Source organism: Heptranchias perlo, chromosome 16, assembly GCF_035084215.1.
Source record: "Heptranchias perlo isolate sHepPer1 chromosome 16, sHepPer1.hap1, whole genome shotgun sequence".
NCBI classification, from domain to species: Eukaryota; Metazoa; Chordata; class Chondrichthyes; order Hexanchiformes; family Hexanchidae; genus Heptranchias; species Heptranchias perlo.
Genome location: NC_090340.1, coordinates 54,055,111 through 54,079,384, shown reverse-complemented (window position 1 = coordinate 54,079,384; position 24,274 = coordinate 54,055,111). Strand labels below are relative to the sequence as shown.

The window sequence follows — 24,274 nt, the reverse complement described above, 5'->3', positions numbered from 1 at the left end:
TGTGTGAAGAATTTTGTTTTCCTTTTTTTTTCTGGATTCGCTTTTAACTGGCTTGATTTTGAATGTGACGATTACGTCCCCTTGTCCTGGTGGTGGGATACATTTCCTCTCGTTCCTTGCATAAGTCACCACCTTCTTGTGCAAGCCTAGACAGCATCAACGGGCTATTTGACTGTGGAAGGCATCACTTCTGAACCTGAACTACTGCTCTCGCCCAGAGTACACACTCATTGCTCCTTCCGGCAGGGGGTACTGGGAAATAATCGGGAACAAAACAAACACTAGCCGATTTATTTTTTTCCCCCTTTCCTTTCTTTGGGGATAACCATTTGATCCATATTCAACCCCAAACAGGGAACAAGCCTGGGGCCTTCCGCGTCTGTATTTTTCAATGCAGTGCATAGAGCAGCTCAAACTATCAGCTGAGCCTAGAAACAGGGAGGTTCAAACACCACCCGGGGGTGTTACAGTGGATTATTTTAAAGCAAATTCACATAGTCGAAATATTGTAAGAATGCAAGTAGAAAACGTGATCATGTGTCATTTTTATTTTCAAAGAAATCTACCTGTGAGGGGATATATTTTATTTTGTTCAAAAATCGTGTGTTCCCCCACCCCAGTTGCCATAGAATCCCAGTATTTCACACTGGGTAGAGTAGAGGTGCAGGTTAACAAGTGGCTGGTATGAAAATGTGGAGCCCCCGGACTCAGCTGGCAATGGGATGGGGAATTGGCCCTCACTCGGGAATGATAAGGATGCTGACCGCTTGTGCACTGAGTGCAGCTGCTGCCTGGCTCAGCTTGTCGCCCAATCTGTGTGCCTCCACCCATCGCAAAATGTCAGGTCTCCAAAGAGCCAGGAGACAAGAGCATTCCTCCTCACACACGGGAGAGGGCAAGAAATATTTTGGTTATGATATGCCAAGTCATGTGTGGTTTTTTTTGGCCCTTGTGGGCTATGGGTTAATGCAGTTACTTTATAAACAGATTAACTCTCTTCAGTTAGAATTGTGGACAGAGGAATTTCATGTGTATGCATTAACCCATTCATTACTATTAACCCATGAGGCATTTTCAACCCTTTATTGCCAGGAGCAAAATTCCTCTTCTAGCTAAAATGCGTGAGTGCCCGTTTTTTCTATAAGTAGCAACCCACCAACAAAAGCGAGGGGAACGTATGTCTCTCAAATGTTCGATTTCTGAGCATACAGTTTGGTTAGCGGGTTGTTAATTCTAGTGATAAACAACCATTGTCCTGTTTCGGGTTTGTTTTTAATTTTGTTGCAATGAGATTTTCATCAGTTTAAAAAGTTATCGAGCTTGAAATTCCAGGAGTCCCATTCTGCCAGCGGAGTTAGGTCGCAGATCCCATCCCGAGTTGTGGGGACAGGGGTCATTATCATAATTGGGGGGTACACCAGAGGCGCCTGCTGCGTTCTACCTGTGGAAGTTGGAACGGTCCAAAGCCTCTCTGCTGGGGGACCCTAGCGGCCTTTCTCAGGCAAGGCTTCAAAAAATCAGTCTGATCTTCTGCTTCTAAGAGAGTAAACCCTTATATTTAAAGATAATCAATTACTGGAATGGTGCCAGGGTTACGTGGAGAGACTAGAGAAACTGGGGTTGTTCTCCTTAGAACAGAGAAGGTTAAGGAGAGATTTGCCAGAGGTGTTCAAAATCATTAACGGTTTTGATAGCGTAAATAAGGAGAAACTGTTTCCAGTGGCAGAAGGCTCGGTACCCAGAGGAGACAGATTTAAGGTAATTGGCAAAAGTGGCAAGATGAGGAAAAAAATGTTTACACAGTGAGTTGTTATGATCTGGAATACACTGTCTGACAGGGTGGTGGAAGTAGATTCAACAATAACTTTCAAAGGGGAATTGGATAAATACTTGAAGTGGAAAAATTTCCAGGGCTATGGGGAAAGAGCAGGGGAGTGGGACTAATTGGATAGCTCTTTCAAAGAGCCGGCACAGATGGGCCAAATGGCCGCCTTCTGCACTGTATCATTCTATGATTCTAATCTTCTCTGGGATCAATGACCTTGTCTTGCATACCTGGTGGGGCCTTTTCTAGCCCTGAAGGGAAACCACTCAATTGGTGACTGTTCACTTGGGTCTTGGGAGAGTGCAATGGGTGTAATTCACCAAAAAAAAAGTTAATTTGCAGCACAATTATAAGTGGGATATAAGTCACAAGTGCTCCCTGATTGAGCACGAGTCCTTTTTGATAAAAGCTTCACCAACAAAGGGCGTTCTGACCTTCACATTATATCTGAATTTCAAACTTTGAATTTTAATGCCTGAAGATCTCTAGGAGACTCTCAAACACTGAGATTAGACAATTATTTCACCATAGACGAAGAAGTTGGTGTTCAGATGGAATGGGGACACCAGAACTGGGTTCTCATTAACGGGAATGATGTGTGACTGAATGGATACAGTAACTTCCCTCAACTTTCAAATGTTTTAAACGAGGCCAAATTTTAAGTGTCAGCTTGGCTTCGTTGGGCACACTGTTGTCTCTTTAGTCAGAAGGTTTTGGGTTAAGGCCCACTCCAGGACTTGTGTATAATCTAGGCTGCTGTTCTAGTGTAGCGTGGAGGGAGTGCTGCACTGTCAAAGGTGCCATCCTGCGAATGAGATGTTAAAGTTATCCTGTTCTGCTATTATTTGAAAAGTAGTTAGTTGTCCTGGTGTCCTGTCCAACACACCTCGCTCAACCAACACCACCAACTGGTCATTCATATCAGCGTTGGTTTGTGGCATCTTGCTATGTGCAAAATGGCTGCTGCGTTTTTCCTACATTACGACATAAGGTGCTGTAATAAATGCAAGTCTTTCTTTTGGAAATAAGTCTTTTGACTTGGAGCCATTATTTGAACATTTTGTATTTTGTTCTTTTTCAAGGTTCTTCAATAAGCAGCGAGTCCTCGCCAGTCTCTTCCCCAGCAACCAACCACAGCTCTCCAGCCAGCACACCCAAAAGAGGCCCTATTGGACCCATCCTTGTCCCAACAGCCGGCCACAGTGTTCCTAGTACACCTCCCGTGGTGACGATCGCACCGACAAAGACGGTTAATGGGCTTTGGCGAAGTGAAAGCAGACAGGTGAGTACATGGAAGCACCTTAGACCTGGGTATCTAAAACTAAAGGCTCTGACGTCTACTTTTCAGAAGGGATTAAAATGGAGAAAAGATTGTTTCAGTTTTGGAATTCGGCTCCTCAATCTCGTTAGTCTCTTTTGTGAGTGGGATGTGTGACAGTAGAGCTGATTTGGTGATTTGCACTCCCAACCAAGGAAACCGCACTTGAAGGGAGCATGGGTTGTGGACAAGGTTACAGCATTATAGCCCTGACTCCCTGCCCCGCAGTCCCAGCAAGACCTGCTCCCCACTGGGATTGTGGAATTACCCCTAGTATTTACTTAATACAGTGACCCATAAATTTATGATACTGACAGTTTGCACCATCAGTGCTTTGGTGCCCATTTGGAACAGCAACCGATAATTAGGTCCAATCCTGTTCCTCTCTTTCTGTTCAGGACTGGAGATTTTAGGGGTCGTTTTCTGACCTTGCGCTCCTGGCAGAAAGCCTTGTATTCCCCCCCCTCTCCCCCTGAGAGTACACGTTGGAACTTCTGGTGGGTGTTGCGTACGATTTTCTGATCATATATGGCCCAAACGTGTTTGCGCCACGCACTGAAATTCCCAGAGTGCGATCTTGGGCAAATCTCCCAACAGGGCCACAACATCGGAACATAACCTATTCCGTTCCTGTTTTGCGAACTAGGTATCAATCCTCCTCCGCGGTCCTGAAGACACTGACCCTCGTTGCGGGATGTGGTTCCACAGGCGGTGGCAATCCTCTGGCACCTCCATCAAGCAGCTATTCCACGTATGCACCTAGACAGTAAATGTCACAAAAGCTACTCAACTGTGGCGAGCATCGCAAGAGAGCCACATCCTGTCCTCACCTGACATCCACGCCTAAGCTTGTTACTGGATGGCGATTCAGTGGAACCATGGCTGAGATCCACCCACTCTCCCCAAGCAGAGGGGTACTCAGTCCAATTTACACGTCCTTAACCATGTTGAGATGAGCATAGGACAAGTGTTTCTAACTGGGACCTTCCTGGTTTGAATGACTCAGTTGTCACGCCATATGCATGTTGTAACTGAGCTAAACTTGGATGATCTTGCGGAATGGTTTCAGTTGGTAAGTTACTGAATTATACACACCAGGGGAGTGGGGGCCCTGTTCCAACTTAGGTTGGAAAGGATTGGGACAAATGAGCCAGAACTCCCAGGCTTGGTAGCTGTCCAGTGACGCCTACTGAAACCTTGTGAGGATGCCAGCAAATGATTCTCTCCGTGGATCCAAGCTTCTAGGCTCAAACCTCTGTATCCATCGAAGGATACGACACTCGGGACTGGCCAGGGTCAGCTGTCCTCCAACTCCGACTTGCTCAGAGACCCTCGTGATGACACTAATTAAGTGATCGCCAGGGTTTTAATTCTTTTTGTGATGTAACTAACGAAAGAGAAAGTTTCACATTTAGATTCCAGCGCACTTCACAATTAGCGTGAGGCGAAAGTGCATTCTGCACCAAATCGGTTCTTAATGGATCAATAAAATGATCACCCAGCTACACTGGGAGTAACAGCAGTCACTGCTCCAGCTAGTTATAGTATTAGGATCCTACTAGGTAAAGCAAATCAGTTCCGATGCTTGAGAGTAAAAAAAAAAGTAGTTTTTGCGTCTCTGCCTGTGTATGAAAGGGCTGCATTAATAAGAAGTGCTGGACTGAGCAGGTAATGCCATAATAAACATACGCTTATAATTCTGATGGAAAATGGCTGATGCAAATATTAGTTTTTTTTCTCTCCCAAAGAATAATTGATTCTCTGGGGTCCAAAAGCAAGCAGAATTTGCTTTCTTTTATCAGATTTGCATTCGGGTAATCCAATCAGGAGAATATTCTTTCGGTGGTGCATACGCGAAGTTTCTTGATTGTTGTCAGAAATGTATTGAGTTTTAAATTAAAAGATGCATGTATAACTTAGCCGTCAACGTACCAAACCCAGCTGGGATTTGTTCTACATGTGGATTCTCAAAGTGGGAGGGAAGGGAGCTTGGAGTTGGCTCTTAAAGTGCAATAAATTGTTCCATTTTGCAAAGCTCTTGGGTTGCTAAACTCAAACACTGCAATCATCTTGAAGTGTTTTTAACGACAGAATTAGCTTTAGTTGATGTGGTGCAGTGAACCGATGGAAATGAAATCATTATTTAGAAAAATGGTTTCTTCATGAGCGCCTTGCAGTTCCACTCCTGCTTGAAATTTTCACCCCTTCCCCACCCGCAGTTTCTCCCTTCTTCTCCTCAAACTAGGGTACAGTTCCATGGGTGCTGCCAGCTCTCAGGGTCTATCAACCGAGAGGCAAATCATCACTTGTAGGAATTGAACATGAGTGTCGGTGGGCTGTTGAGCCATGGGGAGTGTCACGGCAGAGACCACAATCGTATTTTGCAGCACAGGTCAGTGGATATCAATCAGCTAGCCCAGGGGCACCATGGCCAGTTGTAGCAGTCTAACTGTGGCTCCCAATGAGATCGGCTGACTCGACGTGGATCAGGGATGGAACTTGGGACCCTCCTGGTCTCGCATGGCTCAGTGTCACATCAGGTGAATATACCCAACACCAATTAATCATCTGAGCCACTGGGGACTATAAAACCAAAAAGCCAGTTTGTGATATTCCATTCATTGTGTTAAGGTCCTAAAAATGGACCGTTCCACAGAACCCTATTTTGAAGTAGGCAAATGGAATGAAATTTTAAAAAAACATGTTGTATAATTTCTAATACTTACCTCAAGATCTAACTCCGACTGGAGATTTCAGGACTCTGAATTAGTGAAATGGGATGATAAATTGTCACGTCGTGAGAGCTTTCCAGTTTGCATTGAGCATGGATGGCCAAACCCTCCCCAGTGCACTGTGGGTTTTATCTTCAGTGTTACCAGGATTTTGGTAAAGTGTAACGAAGAGTCTATGAAATCTTCATATCAAGGAAGCCCATGCTCTTGGTGGGGAGTCTCCTCCAAGGAGAGGCTTTTATCCTTCCAAACTTGGTTTATGTTGGGAAAGAGCACTTTGAGCCATACAACATTGGGGAGCAGTACTGCTGGTTAGTGGTGAGTCACCCATAGCTATAGTGGTGGGAGCAATTTGAGGCAGTGAACTCAGACTATCACGCACGATGCGTTGGCTTAAATGTGATTCCTCTTGCCTGGGTACCAATCCACTAAATAATTCTACTGACTTCACTGACTTTTATATAACGGATAAAAGTCCAAATTCAGCATCCAGTGGGAATGGTCCGTAGGGCAGCCTGGTCAGCCCCTATGTGTGTGGTTCCCTATTTGTATTCTCTGTGTCTTGCAGTTAAAACCTGCTGTGTAAGGCCTTTCATATGGTTAAGGAGTGACAGAGTGTACACTGTGTAAACCAACCACACACAAACAGGCCATCAGTCTTCTGTTGGGTGAAACAATATTATGCTTGGCTGTTCAACTATAAATACTGCTCATAGACATAGTGCAGTAACAAATCAAGTTGTGTTTTGAATGAACTGGGGTAGTATTTGGGGAGAGTGTTCCTGTTCACTGATCTCTTCAACTGTGTGGTAATACTTTTAAGTTTCTTCATGGTGTGTTATGCTTGTGGATTATGCTGAGTTAAACTACAAAAGGGGGCAGGATGGAAAGACGGAGAGACAAATGGCTGCCTTTGAGACACGGCGTACATGAAGTGGGAAGGATTTTAGATCCGAGGTACTCGCTTACTGTTTATCACAAGCCGTAATCCCAGTCAGTTGGGGACCATTCTCAAGAACGCTGCAAGACATGACATCAGGGGGGGATGGGACATGGGTGATTCCCCGCACAGTGAGCTCCTGATTTGCCTCATGCCACTGTGGGGAGATGTCAAGTGGAAGCCCAGCAGTTTCCCACAGAGAAAAGTGGATATAAAATCTTTCGGAGGAAATATAAGCTGAAGGATCATTCACAACAACACCAACAACTTGCATTTATGTAGCTCCTATAACGTAGTAAAACGTCCCAAGGTGCTTCACAGGAGTGTTTTCAAACAAAATTTCACACCGAGCCACATAAGGAGATATTAGGACGGGTGACCGAAAGCTTGGTCAAAGAGGTAGGTTTTAAGTAGCATGTTAAAGGAGGAGAGAGAGGTTTAGGGAGGGAGTTCCAGAGCTTAGGGCCTCGGCAGCTGAAGGCACGGCCGCCAATGGATGCGCAAGAGGCCAGAATTGAATCCGCAGAGATCTCGGATGGTTGTAGGGCTCGAGCAGATGACAAAGATAGGGAGGGGTGAGGCCATGGCGGGATTTGAAAACAAGGATGAGAATTTTAAAATTGAGGCATTCCCGGACCGGGAGCCAATGTAGGTGCAGCGAACACAGGAGTGATATTAAGTATATCTATTGTAATAGCGTCCTCCCAGGGGCTGGAATAACTCCATTCTCCTAATAGAATGGCCTTGCATTCTTTTGCTGCCGAGGTAAAGGAGAGTGAGATTGAATAACCCACAGGCAGGCAGTGAATGGAGGCCTAGAGTAAATCGGGGCAACAAGTTTGATATCATAGAATCATAGAAAGTTACGGCACAGAAGGGGGCCATTCAGCCCATCGTGTCCGTGCCGGCCGAAAAAGACTATCCAGCTTAATCCCACTTTCCAGTACTTGGTCCGTAGCCCTGTAGGTTACGGCACTTCAAGTGCATCTCCGAGTACTTTTTAAATGAGTTGAGGGTTTCTGCCTCTACCACCCTTTCAGTCGGTGAGTTCCAGACCCCCACCAGTCTGTTGGGCCACAGGTGAAGGGGAGGTGGTCCACAAACAGTGATAAACCCCACACAGCTTCAGGTGACACCTTGACAGCCAACGTTATATCCTCTTGTTATAAATTGCCCGACTTATCTTGTTCTGGCGCTAGCAGAGACCCCCCCTGTTTCGTGGATCTTGTGAGCTGCAGCTCAGCTTCTGTCCAGCGTATAATGGAGAATGGCACCAGGTGGAACTGTTAAAATGGGTAGAACGATACCAGAGGCATCACTGACCCGAATCCAGCGCTGCAATGTAAAAGCACCTTTTAACAAACAGACCAGGTGTGCATTGGCAGCAGTAACAATTAGCTGTGGAGTCTTTCTCTTCAGTGGGGACTGGAGACAACCAGGTTAGTGGAGCCTTCTGAGGAAACATGTTCAGTGAAATTGGCCTTACTGGCAGATAGAGTTCTAGAGGCACACACCCCTTGGAGGACGGGGGGAAAACCTGAGATCACACTAGGCCGGCAAATCTTCTTAAAATATTGTTACGTTATTATGTTGCATCCATTCCAATTCTGTTTTCTTTTGTTATTTATTGGTGCTTATTTTACGGCTCACTAGGATTTTGCCATCTACTCGTTATGCAGTCCGTCAGGGGAACTGCTCAAACCGGAATTTCCTGTTTCTAATAAATCTCTGCAGTCTGCAGCTGGATGATAACTGAGCAGCCCTTGTGGTGCAAAGTTGCAATAACCACAGGAAGAGAGAGAAAGGGGCGTTCGTAATTTTAGCACAGAAAGCGTTTCAGTCACACTCAGCCACATTTGGGATGTCAGTAAAGGCAACAACCGTGAAAATCCGCAGCCCTGTGATCCCGACATATGACTCAATGATTTAGGCCACTGATTCTAAGCCATTTAGACCAGTGAGTTTCCAGATTTGATCCCCAGTCTGTGCTGAGTTAGCTTATCTCAGCAAGGTAGCAGTTTGGGTGCCATTGTTAGCCTCAAGAGCCTGCGCCAAAAAATGCGGAGCAATCAGTCGGGTGCCACGGTCAATGAGTGTAAAATCTAGTCATAGCTACCATCTAGATGTGAAACGCGGCGATGTAAAGAGAGGTATTGGAAGACTGTCCGACCTTATGGAACTGCACCCCAACAAGAAAGAGTCAGCCCGAAAGGAGAGGGGAAACTTTTTTTTAAATTCTCATGAAAATCCTGAACAAATTGCACCGTTGTGCTTCTCAATTAAAGTAGACAGCCCTCCTTTTAAATAAATTACAGAATCATCAAAGAACAGACTCTCTATGGGCTTCCTCGATAACTCATCAAGTTTATTCTGAGAGTGGTTGAGCCACACAGACCGGAATTTCCCTGGTTTGATCCATCTCTGGCGTCGCTGTAGTGCGCTCCAATTAGCCTCAGTGCCCTTGGGCTAACGAGGTGGGAGTCTGCCAGCACCCCCACTCCTGATTGATAACCAGCAGCTCCTCCTGGAAGTGGACCAGTGAAGGATGGCTTGAGGACAGGATGCACCCCATGGTCAAACAGCTTTCTAACGTTTACTGTCAACGCTTGTACATAAATAATGGACATTTGGAGGTGAGGAACTGGAGGGTGAATTGTATGGAATTGTACCCCAGCAAGTAGTTCACACTTTCAGTAGGAGAGGGGAGAAAACTGGGAAGAATTTTAATGGCCAGTTACATTTTTTAAAAAACTCTCTGCTTCGTAGTCAAAGGGAGATCGTGTGACATCTCTTTGATCGGTTGTAGTCCTGTTTTGTAAACAAAAAATGGTTGAATTGTTTTTCCTCGGATGGGCTGATATTGAAAAGAGCCGTGAGTCTGTGCTCGTTCCCTGAACTTTGATTTTGACTTCTGTTGACATTTTTTGAACTACTTTAACGCGTCGCCAAACACTCAGGGTGCCTGGGAGATACAGCAACTCTCCCATCGGCATGAAAAATGCATCAGAACATTTTATCCTTTCAAAGCTGGGGGTGGGGGGGGCCCTGAGAGAGATCGCACTGACTGGAACATTGCCAGGAGAGGCGAACACAAATGAGGGTGGATCAACACACTGGCTCAGAAATAACATTACTGACATTTAATATTACATGTTAGCACAGTAGAGTCAGGAAAGGTCACCAATTATCAGCATGTAGCCAGCGCTGGAGCATGGCAACCTCTTGAGAGAGGGAAATGGTTCACCAAATGTGACTTCCCTCAAATGAAAACACAGCCACTACCCCTCATCAAAGTGCTTGTCAGCAGCACTGGGGCTGTGTGGGGTCAGGACGATTTAATCTGCGGTTTTCGAATCTTTTACTAAACAATAAACGAGGAAGAGGGAAGAATTTGAGTTGGGGGGGGGGCGGTGGGGGGGTTTCTCATTTGATTTGTTTGCTTAAAGCTTGGTGCACTTATTTCTTTTTCATCGTTAAAAGATAGCAAGCCACGATTGCACATTATTCTGCCTGCACTCCCGATCTAGCCTCAGCCCCCAGTGTGAGGTAGTGAAGGGCAGAGTGCCTGTGGATTTAGACAGTGCAAGTAGCCCATTGAGGAGAGCAGGATAGTAGATTGGGGGTGGTTTTAGGGGGGGGCCAGGAGAATAAAAAAGACCAATTATGCAACGGTGGTACGAAGTCTTTGACTTTTAACTCCCAAGTGAAGGCAGGTGTGGGCCCGAGGCGGACAGGGAAACATCCGGCCCGCTGCAGTCGGAGGCCTGGGAGATTTTAACTCCCGATCTCCTCTGCATGGGCCCTGCCAGTCAGCCAAGTGGCTCGGAGGGAGATGGGGAGGCTGTCACGGTCGGGGGGGGGGGAGAGGGGGAAGGAATCCTGGGGCTTCCACACGCAGGCCTCGCGTTAAAATTGCAGTCGGGTCCCGATGACATCATCGGCGCCCAATCTATATATTTAAAGAAGGACCTCGCTGACTTCCGGCAGGGGTCCCGCTCGCCTGCTCAAAAGAGCAGGTTAAAATTGCAAGAGAGTGGGATCAAATGGGGCAAGTTGCTGCTGCCATTTTAACGGCCTGCCCACCTCCCGGTTTCTGCCAGACGGGCAGAATTAATATTGGCCCTACAAGATTAGGAATTCTGTTAAGTGCCTGATATCACAATCTACAAGTGCAAAGCTTAAACTCTTAATGGGCATCAACAGAACTTAAGCGTTGAGTTGTTGACTTAAGCTGAGTGCCAAACATTCCTGGTATTGTGCAATGATTAATTTTAAAATGGCATCATCTTCCTTTTCCCTTTTAATTGGTGGCCCTCCTCTCTCGAAGGCTACGGTTCCATGGAATGGTGGTCATCGTCCAAAACCTGATGCTTGATCCTGCATAAGGGCATCACGCTGAACCCTATCCTGTCCTCATCCAGCACCCAGAGAAACGTTGGCCAGGACACCCTTCTCTTTTGCAAATAGTTCTTCTAGGTGCACCTGGACAGGTAGACGGAGCCTCGGTATTAATGTCTCATCTGAATTGGCAGCACCTCTGACAATGTAGCACTTCCTCAGCACTGCACTGAAGTATCAGCAAAGATTATGTTTCCGGTGCATAGTGGGGTTGGAACCAACCTTCTAGCTCAGAGACATATAAACATATATGTTATCGATACACAAATGATATAATTTAGTAATTTCTATAACATAGTACTTATTATGATGGGAAATAGTTTCACACATAATTTAGCATATCTACAAAGACTGACATATGTTGAAAATAAGCTATTCTTCTTCAATCTGAACAGTAAATCAGGTACAAGAAACCGTTTTTCATTTTATGCATTGATTTTTTTTTTTTTGCTTTTACAGCCAGATCCAGTGGCCAGGGGACCCAGCAGAGAACGAATGCACACAGAATCACAGCATCAGTCAGAGAAGGGAGGTCCCTCGATCACATCTCATCTCCTGGGGACCCCTTATGCATTCGGACTCACTCACAGTGCGGTGGTTCAGGATTCCCGATTCCCTCCTCTCAAGTAAGTTAACGCTGCGGTGGACTTTGATTCAGAGCTTTGAAAAGGTTAAAAGGGATTAATATTCAATAGGCTGCAATAAACTAAAGCCATGAGGAAATATGCAACATTATTCTACGGTCAAATGTATTAAATCAAGAGATTTTGCAAATCCAGTATCCCCCACCTCTAAGTCCAGTTAGTGAGGGCTGAGCCAGTTAGCGGGGAAAGTTACTTAAATACAATATGGGCAGTGTGTCGACAATAGAAAATAATTGGCAGCCAGGTTGGTGCCATGGTGACCTATCTGTGTTGTGTATAGGTTTGATTTAAAGCCACTTGCAATGGTTTGGTGCCCACTTGGTCAGAGATGGACCTTTCTGCACTGAGACACGGGCCTGGATTTTTACTCCCAGCCGTGGAGAGCGGGAGTGGGGAGCGTTTCCGGATGGGGAACCCGGAAGTATGGGTTTCCTGGACGTCCTTACAATTTCAACATAAGGGCGTCTTTTATATCTTTTCTGTAGGTTTCCCATGCGACAGCCAGCCAGATTGACAGGCTGGCTTTCTGTCGGACGGGAAAGCAGCTGGGGAGCTGATGCCAGCAGGTAAGTCTGACATCGGGGTGGGGCAGACATCGTGGGGGTGTCAGACATTGGGGGTGGGGTGGGGTGGGGGGAGGTTTGGCCGATCGCGGCAGGTAAGCTTGTTGGGGCCGGAGGAAGTACTCCTGCCCATCGTGGCCCAAAAGCAGTTCAATGAAGGCGCTTACCCGCTGATCCGGGCCTTCTCGTCTCCTCTTTATGTGGCATGAAGCAGAAGGCACGGGAATCCCAGGCCCCAGGAGTTAAAAATAAAAAAGCTATCAAAATGGAGGCTCGCAGCCTCCTTAAAAGATTTTACTGACCAACCCGCCTCCTGAGAGCAGATTAGTCACCTGCCCCTCGTCCCGCCTCCATTAAAACTGGAAGTGGGCAGGCTGGGGTCGGGTTTTATTTTTTTTTACAATTTTTACCTCCCAACCTGCCCCCAACCCACTCGTACTTGGGGGTTAAAATTACCCCCACAAAGTCAAGTTATCTGCCTTTCTGTTTCCTTCCTCTAACCTCTTTATTGTCTACCACTGCCATATGACCTCTTTCACCCGGAAGGATAAGATGTTGTGAGTCACAGGCCCCTCCGCAACTGCTGCCCCGACCGGTCGATGGCCGGCTGACGGGAAGCACCATTGTACAAGGGGAGAGGGGTGGAGACCATTCCCACTCTTCTCCCGAGATGGTACAGTCTGCTGTCCCGAGTGAAAACTCAACCCATTGTCAGCGAAATCCGTCTGTCCACTTGCATTCCAAGTGTCACCCTCTAGGTCAGAAGCCCAATCCGTCTTTTTGCTGTTTATTTAAGGGCGTTGCAAAACAAATGTTTGAAAGATAATTACAGTTCAGGCCTTTAAAAGCATTTCTGATAAGGTCACTTCTCTAATAAGATCATTATCTGAATGGATAACAATTCCAACTCTGATTTTTAAAAAAAATCTTTCTCTGGAGTTAAACTTTGAATGCACTTTTATAGAAAACGAGCCAAAGGGATGTGTTTGTTTTTAAGAGGGTACATGCTGACGTACAACAATTAAACCCTTCGTGATTTTGTTCCACGCAGTCTCCAGCGACCTGTTCCTCATGTGGTTGCACCTGGCAGTGTCCAAGAAGACTACCTTCGCAGCTTCAGGCCGTATCATACAGGGGAGGAGTTACGCATGCCAACGCTGCCGCCAATGGGTCTCGAGGCAGCCGCAACTGCCTACTACCACTCCAGCTATCTCGCTCATCACCCATTCCCTCACCCGGCCTTCAGGTAATGAAGAAATTTGAGACGTCAAATTGAATGTTGACCACAGCAGAAGCCTTTTGCTCCCTTGACTTTATAGGACGATGTGGTTCATGTGTGTGAATGGATTCTTATACCGCGTTTTCTCACAGGTAGTGAAAAGAAAAGATCTCAATGTTCTGAGCGCTGATGCCCTATGTTTGCCACGAAACTGATTTAGTTACCGAGGGGCAATGCCATTCTGTGCTGAGTTAGCTGTTCTGCGGCAGTGTAGCAGCAGAGGTGTGATAATTCTCTTCCGTGTGCCTGGGGTATAATTTCCTCCAATTAAACTTTGGGAAGATCGAAGCCATTGTCTCCTGCCCCCACCACAAACTCTGTTCCCTCATCACCGAACCCATCCCCCTCCCCACTGTCTGAGGCTTAATAGACTGTTTGCAACCTCGGCATCCTATGTGACCCAGAGCTGGCATTCCTACCCCACTATCCTCGCCATCATCAAGACCACCTACTTCTACCTCCATAATATCACCCGTTTCCACCCCTGCCTCAGCCCATTTGCTGCTGAAGCCCCCATCCATGCTTTTGTTACCTCCAGACTCGACTATTCCAATAGTCTCCTGGCCGGCCTCCCATCTTCCACCCTCCATAAACTTGCGCTCATCCAAAACTCTGCTGCCCGTATCCTAACTCGCACCAAGTCCCATTGAACCATCGCCCCTGTGCTCACTGACTTACATTGGCTCCCGGTCCTGGAATGCCTCAATTTTAAAATTCCCATCCCCACTTTCAAATCCCTCCACTGCCTCGCCCCTCCCTATCTCTGTAAAATTCTCCTGCCCTACAACCCTCTAAGTTGCTGCTGGGGTAGGGAAGAGGAAAATCAGCCATAGTACCCACTCTTGATTGGTATCCAGTGACTCCTGCTTGAGGGTAGCTGTGATGCCTCTGTTTTAATGATAGTAGGCTCAGATATGAAGCTCCCTAACAAAAACACTTGCACATTGCTGATGCTCCGTGAACTATAGTTCCAGATTTTTTTTTTGGCAACGGGGAACCATATCAGTAATGCCCAATTTATGAGAGCTCGGGCTCTGTGATTGGCAGGAACTGAAGGAGCAAAGGGTAAGAAGTCAATGATATAAGTACACAGAACCACCAGATGTGGCCCCAGGCTACAAACATGAATACTCTCCTAACAACGGTAACAGAAGAAAATTAATGTGGAGGTGCCCTTAGCCCCTACTTTGACATTCTCAATCTAGATTTTGGAAGGGGGGTAATCATTTTGAGACGATCCTGGGGCATTGCGTCTCATGTTGCAAAAATAGGTGCAAACTGTTGTTAATTTTTCCTGGTTTGCCTTTTGAAGCCACAAATAAGCACTGTGGCGTTCACTGTGGTGAGTCAATGAGAATCTGTTCACTGGAATGGAAAGAAACTGCTAGTTTAAGACAATGGCACTATAACCTTTTGGCAGAGGAGAGGAGTCAAGGCAACTAGAAACCCAAGAACAGACAAATGAATGTGGGTTAAAATAAAGCTTGAAAAGCAGAGGAGATACATCAGATGGAGCAGATAATGGCAGCAGTGACCACAGAAAATCTGTCTCTGCGAGTGAGCTATCACACGTCACATTGTAACTCGCAAAAGTATGTATCGCCCATAAATATGAAATCGCATCGGGCGTGGCTATGGTGATCCCCAAGGTCGGATAGCTTCCCAACGCTCATTGTCTAGGCTCTCACATGAAGAATGAGTTGGAAGACTGCTAACACCGATAAGAGTCTCAACCTAGCAAGAGTCAGCGCCTTTAGAAGAGGAGGGCACTATACTCGAGAAAAAATAGTGTGAAATGCATTCTTTGTTCTGTATAAGTGAAACATAGAAATAGTTATGAACAAGACCTTGGACTCGCAGAGCTGGATTTTCTCACAAGATACCGCTGGCAAAGTTTTGTAAGGCAGCCATTACTGAAGCTTATTGATACTGTATGACCTTGTTTAACAATGGGCAGTCGAGACGGACAGGGCTCCTTTTGTCGAGACATACAGCCTGGATTTTCTGTAAGGGTTTTCTTTAGTGCAAGCCACTTTCTGTTACACCTCTCCAGTTGAGGCCTTTTTCTTGACGGCTAGCAGTTCCATCCTTAAAGGGGCTGCGTATTTATTGAAGCAGTCACTGGAATGCTACCCTCAGCATCATGAGGAGGTTGGAACTCAAAAGTGATGCTGCAGTTGTGCAGAGCCTTGGTCAGACCCCAATTGGAGTACTGCGTTCAATTTTGGGCACCGAACCTCAGGAAAGATATATTGGCCTTGGAAAGGGGTACGGCGCAGATTCACCAGAATGATATCAGGGTTTAAAGGGTTGCACAAATTTTTCCTCCACTTTCCTGCTCGGTGTCCTCTTCTCTGCCTCGTAAAGCACTCGGAAACCTTTTTACGGGTGCATTTACACTACAGCAACAACTTGCATTTATATAGTGCCTTAAATGTAGTCAAACATCCCGAGGCGCTTCATAGGAGTGCGATAGAATACTCTCCACTTGCTTGGATGAGTGCAGCTCCAACAACAATCAAGAAGCTCGACACCATCCAAGATAAAGCAGCCCGCTTGATTGACACCCCATCCACCACCCTAAACATTCACTCCCTTCACCACCGGCGCACAGTGGCTGCAGTGTGTACCATCCACAGGATGCACTGCAGCAACTCGCCAAGGCTTCTTCGACAGCACCTTCCAAACCCGCGACCTCTACCACCTAGAAGGACAAGAGCAGCAGGCACATGGGAACAACACCACCTGCACGTTCCCCTCCAAGTCACACACCATCCCGACTTGGAAATATATCGCCGTTCCTTCATCGTCGCTGGGTCAAAATCCTGGAATTCCCTCCCTAACAGCACTGTGGGAGAACCGTCACCACACGGACTGCAGCGGTTCAAGAAGGCGGCTCACCACCACCTTCTCAAGGGCAATTAGGGATGGGCAATAAATGCCGGCCTTGCCAGCGACGCCCACATCCCATGAACAAATAAAAAAAAATCAAACAAAAATTGACGCCGAGCCACGTATTAGGACAGGTGATCAAAAGCTTGATAGGTTTTAAGGAGCGTCTTAAAGGAGGAGAGAGAGAGGCAGAGAGAATTGGGTTGATCACTTTTGAGATTAGGGGAGAAATTTCACAGAAGTTTCCCTTAGTAGTTCCCATCATGGTTGTCTGCCCTTCTCTGGTAACTTGAGTACAACAGGCAAAGCCTGTGAAGGATAAATCATAAGTGGTACATATTTGATGGCCTTTTCTTATTCCATATTTATGTTCTGATTAAAAAAAAATACCCAGAATCCTCAGTCACTGCTTGGCCTCTGTGAAAGATGGAGGAGAAGGGCCCATGGTGTGTTTTGTGATTTAGTAAAACAGCCTCATTTGACTGAATCCAGTATGTTTGCAACTGCTTTATTTGGGGTGAAAATGAGGGCAAGTTATCAGCCCCTCCTCCAAGCAAGACCTCCCAGGTTCCTGGTTACAACATGTGAACTGAACAGAACGGGAATGATTTGACTTGGCCAACGCTGCTTCTAATTCATTTCCTTCTGCCGTGCGATCGGCACTGAAGGGAATCAGCGGGTCCTCTGCAGAGAGCGAAATATTTGCACTGCATCACCCCCCCCCCAGAAAAACCTTTAACCCAGTGAGTACCTCCCAGACTGAACTTGGTGGTTTCTTACAAGTTCGTTGTGCTTGGCAGATGCAACGTCACGTAAACTGAGGTGAAAGAGTAATAGAGCTCACATTAAAAGACCTGAAGTTATTGAGTGTTATAGCAGCAACAACAACTTGCGTTTATATAGCACCTTTAACATAGGAAAACGTCCCAAGGCACTTCACAGGAGCGTTATCAGACAAAATTTTACACTGAGCCACATAGGAGATATCAGGACAGCTGACCAAAAGCTTGGTCAAAGAGGTAGGTTTTAAGGAGCATCTTTAAAGGAGGAGAGAGAGAGGTAGAGAGGCAGAGAGGTTTAGGGAGGGAATTCCAGAGCTCAGGGACCAGGCAGCTGAAGGCACGGCCGCCAATGGCGGAGCGATAGAAATTATCCTCTTTGTATTGCTGGGTTTGAGTAACAGATTACCAGGGAGGAATTTATTTTCTGACCGATTGTGCTCTTATTCTTTGCTTTTGCAGGGTGGATGATTCATACTGTCTTTCAGCCTTAAGGTCACCTTTCTATCCGATTGCAACACCTGGCTCTCTGGCGCCTCTTCACCCTTCTGCCATGCATCTACACCTGCCTGGAATGAGGTTCCCAGCAGAGCTGTCTCATTCTTCACTGTCTGCCCTGCAGTCAGAGCGCTTGTCAGAGAGGTAAATCTACACCTTTTCAGAGCACACCGCAAGTACATTTTAACGAGCAAAACATAACAGACGTGTTAAAAGGCTGTTTTTTTTTAAGAGATAAAAGGAAAGACTGCAAATGTTGGAAATCTGAAGTAAAAGCAGAAAATGCTAGAAATATACAGCAGGTCATTGAGCACCTATAAAGAGGAAATACAGGTTAATATTTTTGGGAAGGGGATGCCACAATCGTGTAGTTTAGCTTTTAATTTCCAGATTTTTTTAAACTGAATTCAAGTTCTCAAACTGCCGTGGTGGGTTTTGAACTCACTTTCTCTGGATTATTAGTCCAGGTCTTTAGGATTACCAATCCAGTAACATAACCCACTGTACCCCATATCATAGAATGGTTACAGCACGGAAGGAGGCCTTTCGGCCCGTCGAGTCCGTGCCGGCTCTCTGCAAGAGCAATCCAGCTAATCCCACTCCCCCGCCCTATCCCCGTAGCCATGCAAATTTTTTCCCTTCAAGTACTTATCCAATTCCCTCTTGAAAGCCACAGTCGAATCCGCCTCCACCACCTCCTCGGCCGGTGCATTCCAGATCACAACCACTCGCTGTGTAAAAAAGGTTTTTTCTCATGTCGCCTTTGGTTCTTTTGCCAATCACCTTAATTCTATGTCCTCTGGTTCTTGATCCCTCCGCCAATGGGAACAGTTTCTCTCTATCTACTCTGTCCATAGAATCATAGAAGTTTACAACTTGGAAACAGGCCCTTTGGCCCAACATGTCCATGTCGCCCAGTTTATACCACTAAGCTAGTCCCAATTTCCTGCACTTGGCCCATATCCCTCTATACCCCTCTTACCCTTGTAACTGTCCAAATGATTTTTAAAAGACAAAATTGTACCCGCCTCTACTACTGCCTCTGGCAGCTCGTTCCAGACACTCACCACCCTTTGAGTGAAAAAATTGCCCCTCTGGACCCTTTTGTATCTCTCCCCTCTCACCTTAAATCTATGCCCCCTCGTTATAGACTCCCCTACCTTTGGGAAAAGATTTTGACTATCTACCTTATCTATGCCCCTCATTATTTTTTAGACTTCTATAAGATCACCCCTAAACCTTCTGCTCTCCAGGGAAAAAAGTCTCAGTCTATCCAACCTCTCCCTATAAGTCAAACCATCAAGTCCCGGTAGCATCCTAGTAAATCTTTTCTGCACTCTTTCTAGTTTAATAATATCCTTTCTATAATAGGGTGACCAGAACTGTGCACAGTATTCCAAGTGTGGCCTTATTAATGTCTTGTACAACTTCAACAAGACATCCCAACTCCTGTATTCAATGTTCTGACCAATGATACCAAGAATGCTGAATGCCTTCTTCACCACCCTATCCACCTGTGACTCCACTTTCAAGGAGCTATGAACCTGTACTCCTAGATCTCTTTGTTCTATAACTCTTCCCAACGCCCTACCATTAACGGAGTAGGTCCTGGCCCGATTCGATCTACCAAAATGCATCACCTCACATTTATCTAAATTAAACTCCATCTGCCATTCATCGGCCCACTGGCCCAATTTATCAAGATCCCGTTGCAATCCTAGATAACCTTCTTCACTGTCCACAGTGCCACCAATCTTGGTGTCATCTGCATACTTACTAACCATGCCTCCTAAATTCTCATCCAAATCATTAATATAAATAACAAATAACAGCGGACCCAGCACCGATCCCTGAGGCACACCGCTGGTCACAGGCCTCCAGTTTGAAAAACAACCCTCTACAACCACCCTCTGTCTTCTGTCGTCAATCCAATTTTATATCCAATTGGCTACCTCACCTTGGATCCCATGAGATTTAACCTTATGTAACAACCTACCATGCGGTACCTTGTCAAAGGCTTTGCTGAAGTCCGTGTAGACCACGTCTACTGCACAGCCCTCATCTATCTTCTTGGTTACCCCTTCAAAAAACTCAATCAAATTCGTGAGACATGATTTTCCTCTCACAAAACCATGCTGACTGTTCCTAATCAGTCCCTGCCTCTCCAAATGCCCGTAGATCCTGTCTCTCAGAATACCCTCTAACAACTTACCCACTACTGATGTCAGGCTCACCGGTCTGTCATTCCCAGGCTTTTCCCTGCCGCCCTTCTTAAACAAAGGCACAACATTTGCTACCCTCCAATCTTCAGGCACCTCACCTGTAGCTGTCGATGATTCAAATATCTCTGCTAGGGGACCCGCAATTTCCTCCCTAACCTCCCATAACGTCCTGGGATACATTTCATCAGGTCCCGGAGATTTATCTACCTTGATGCGCGTTAAGACTTCCAGCACCTCCCTCTCTGTAATATGTACACTCCTCAAGACATCACTATTTATTTCCCCAAGTTCCCTAACATCCATGCCTTTCTCAACCGTAAATACCGATGTCCAGACCCTTCATGATTTTGAATACCTCTATCAAGTCTCCTCTCAACCTTCTCTGCTATGTACGTTGAAACTTGTTCAATGCAGTTTTTATAGCAGCAGGCACAGTGCGCTCTGCGCTGCCTATAAATGCAATAAAATGCTATGCCAGGTGATGATATTGTGGCTACACCGCCCTTTTAATATGTGGTGGCTGGTCTCAGCCATTAATGGCAAATTCAATGCTGACTGCCACAGTGCCAATCAAAGTAAAATGCAAATTGCTTCTGGTTATTTTTGTATAGTTTTAAATTTTATATTTGTCAAGGAAGTTGCCTCCTCTTATTTTCTGGGGGGGTTTTCTGAAGCGTTCTGTAAGTCATTTCCAAACTCTTATCGTGCAAACTGTGTTTTGTCAATAAGAATCCTGACCTTGGTTTTTCTGATGGCTCAGGTGGTAAATGAACCTGAGCCACACAGACTGTAGAAGTTCCTAGACTTGATCCCTGGACTGTGCTGAACCAGTTGACCTGATTTGGAGCAATAATAAGGGCGCTACGATTGGCTTCAGTGATCCAGGCAGGGGGGGGGGAAGTGTGGGGAGGGGCAGGGATCAACCGGAGTTATCAACCTCTGCTCTGGTTCCCAATCACCCCTGCTGAAACTGCACTTGTGTGGCCATTGGGTGTGGCCTTGTGCTCAGTTGCGGCGCCACCCCATGTCAAATAGCCTGTCAACAATCATTGTTTATACTCGCACATTAGGAATGTTCACTGGACTGGACTAGTGGCCCCAACGGTCATGAGTTCAGGTCCCACCACAGCAAGTAGAAAAATTGAATTCAATAAATCTTGTAATTTGTGAGCTAGCACCAGAAAAATGACCATGAAAGCTGCTGGACTGTTGTTAAAAAAAACCAACTGGTTCACTAAGGTCCTTCTGGGAAGGTAACCTCTGCTCTGCGCTGAGTTACCTAATCTCAGTCAGAAGAGGTAGCCCTGACTGATTTTTCCTTCCCTAATCCTGGGGCGCTGAGGTTTATCTCAGCCAGGGTTCTCTGCCTGCTGAGATTAGTGCAGATTGGGGATTTACAGCACAGAAGGAGGCCTTTCGGCCCACCGTGCCTGTGCCGGCCCTTTGAAAGAGCCAAGCAATTAGTTCTACTCCCCTGCTCTTTCCCCATACCCCTGCAAATTTTTCCTTTTCAAATACTGTCCAGTTCCCTTCCAAAATCTTTCACCACCCTTTCAGGCAGTGCATTCCAGATCATAATTTGCTGCATAAAACATTTCTCCTCATCCCCCCCTCTGAATCAGATCTGGCTGCAGGTCGTTCTTACTGCTCCATCTTAAAACACAAAACAGAAGAACTCGCTTTGCATGTGCATTTGTTGCATTCAGCCGGTTTTCCAAAAATAATGAGAGCTTTTTCCATTTGTTTTCCCAATTTGCAGACTCCAAATGGATGAAGAGATCCGCAGAGAGAGAGAACGCGAACGAGAGCGAGAAAAGGAGAGGGAGCGTGAGGCAGAGCGAGAAAAGGAAAGGGAGCGCGAACAGGAGAGGGAGAAGGAGCTCGAAAAGGAGAAGGAGCGAGAGAGGGAGCGTGAGAGGGAGCTGGAGAGAGATCGGGAGAGGAGCAGGGAAAAGGAAATGAACGCAGCAAAGGCAATGGAGAATCACTACTTGCAGGTGCCAGAACTGCACACTCTGCGAAGCCAACAGATAGACGACAGAGTTAAGTCTGCAGAGAGGCTAACACCAAACCGGACAGGTAACAGCATGTTGCTACTTATGTCTTTCACTTCATTAAAGGGGCATGAGGCTAGCACTGGCGTAATGGACCATGATGTAATGGGTTACTCGTGGTACTCACGTGCTGAGATCTCAAACTCGAGCTAGGCCGCTGCGCAAACAAAGGCCAGTTGTTTCCTCACAGGGAGAGAAAAATCAGGAGGTGCCGTCAGCCTTGGCCATTCTCAGACACTGGAGCAAAAGTGGTAACGGACTCTTCTGTTCTTCCATCTCAATTTTGCTCACAAGCTAAGATGGCTATAAGGAGAGTAGCAGTGAAAAACTGTTTGTTAAAGGCTTGTTAATGACCGGGATAACCTACTAGAGAATGGTTTCTTCTCTCATTGAGATATATAAACAAAAAGCTGCCCTAAACTCTCATCAGATTTTCATATTCCTGTTTCACAAATTCAGTGGCAAGAAAATTGTTGCCATCTTAAAATGCACTCTTCCATATAAGGGCACGGGAGTTGCCCTGGCCAATATTTATCTCTCAACCAACACCTAAAAACGGATGATTTAGTCATTTATTTCATTGCTGTTTGTGGGAGCTTGCTGTACGCAAAATTGGCTGCTGTGTTTCTCTACATTACAACAGTGATGACACTTCAAAAGTATTTGATTGACTGTAAAGCACTTTGGGACATCCTGAGGTCATGAAAGGTGCTATATAAATGCAAGTCTTTATTTTGATTGGCAGACGTTCATATGTAGATTAGCAAACAAACAAGCAGACTATTCTACCTAAAAGAGCAAAAGATACCTCTAAGTGTTTGAAATGTTTCAAATTCAGTTAGCTTCCAGTTCGACATCTAACCGTCTGTCTGTGTAATGCAATTAGCTCTAGCTGAGGCTATTGCATGTTCCCCAGTACAGCAACGAGATCTGACATTTTCCAAAGGTCACCAGAATAGCATACACAAACACATATTGTTATCATAGCAGTGTCCTTGTCTCAGCACAAAGACTTTATTATTTAGTTATTGCTTTGGCAAAATTTGTATGATCTGTGTGTGCAGTGAGGAAATCATTGCAGTGCGATACAGTACACTGGAAGCAAACATGGACTATTCATGCAGGCAAATCCAAATTGTGACTTCATTCATTGAGCATTTCTTACAATCCATCATTGTGCCTAATGGCTACATATTAATGTTGACCCAACAGTAATTGAAAATCAGTATTCAATGTACCCTATACAGGACTAACCGGGAGATGCAACTGCATTTAAAGTATCCAATCGGCTAAATTTTTGATTCTCGCTTTTGGGCATTTGATAGTCAGATGACTGGAGTTCCATACCCCTAATACCAGACCTATGTTTTCACGGCTTCCTGTGCTGGGGAGCGGAAAAAGTCCGCCAGGGTTCCCACTGCTGACAAGCAGCCACTCCTCCTGGAAGATGCGTGTGCGCAGGGGTTGAGATAGGAGAGAATCAGGCTCAACCGTGAAGTAATAAGCAATTGCCTTTTGAAAGTTACCATTGAATCTGCTTCCACCACCTGTTCAGGCAGTGCATTCCAGATCATCGCAACTCACTGCGTAAAAAATAATTATCCTCATCGCCCCTCTGGTTCTTTAATTGGAATGGCATTGTGCAAAGCAAGAGCTATGATATTAAAAGTTTTCTTTCATTTCCAGATAAGCCCAAGGATTTTGCACTGGCGGGCCCCAAACCAGTCCATCCAAACCTGCACCAGTCTCCCATCTCCCACCACGCTGTGCCCACCCTCATCTCCAATCATAACAGCTTTATCCCGCCCGGAAGCAGCCCAGCGATGCTGCTACAGAGGAACAATGAGGAAGAGAAATGGATGGCAAAACAGCGGCAACTGCGGCAAGAGAAAGAGGACCGGCAGTACCAAGTATCAGAGTTTCGGCAGCAGGTACTTGAGCAGCACCTGGACATTGGCCGACCAGGGTCCCAGAACGAGGTGGAGCACAGGGACTCCATTAGGTAAGGCTGAGAGAACGAGGAGATATTAGGTGAGCCCCTGAAATGCAAGGGCTGATTCCACAATTGGGCGTTTCAGCCAGGAGCTGCGGACTCGGGGAACACAAGTTGGGCAATGGCGGGCCTGCAAC

The 24,274-nt window shown here is 46.1% G+C and overlaps 1 protein-coding gene across 6 annotated transcripts in view; it reads left to right on the top strand.

The window, feature by feature from the left end:
- Positions 1-24,274, top strand: part of gse1b (Gse1 coiled-coil protein b) — a 544,566-nt gene that overhangs the window by 480,989 nt on the left and 39,303 nt on the right. For all 6 annotated transcript variants that reach the window (XM_067998135.1, XM_067998134.1, XM_067998133.1 and 3 more), the window contains 6 exons: positions 2,908-3,107; positions 11,673-11,839; positions 13,472-13,666; positions 17,833-18,012; positions 21,850-22,169; positions 23,831-24,146. In XM_067998135.1, the coding sequence (XP_067854236.1) occupies positions 2,908-3,107; positions 11,673-11,839; positions 13,472-13,666; positions 17,833-18,012; positions 21,850-22,169; positions 23,831-24,146 (1,378 nt within the window). The remainder of the gene's footprint in view (positions 1-2,907; positions 3,108-11,672; positions 11,840-13,471; positions 13,667-17,832; positions 18,013-21,849; positions 22,170-23,830; positions 24,147-24,274) is intronic.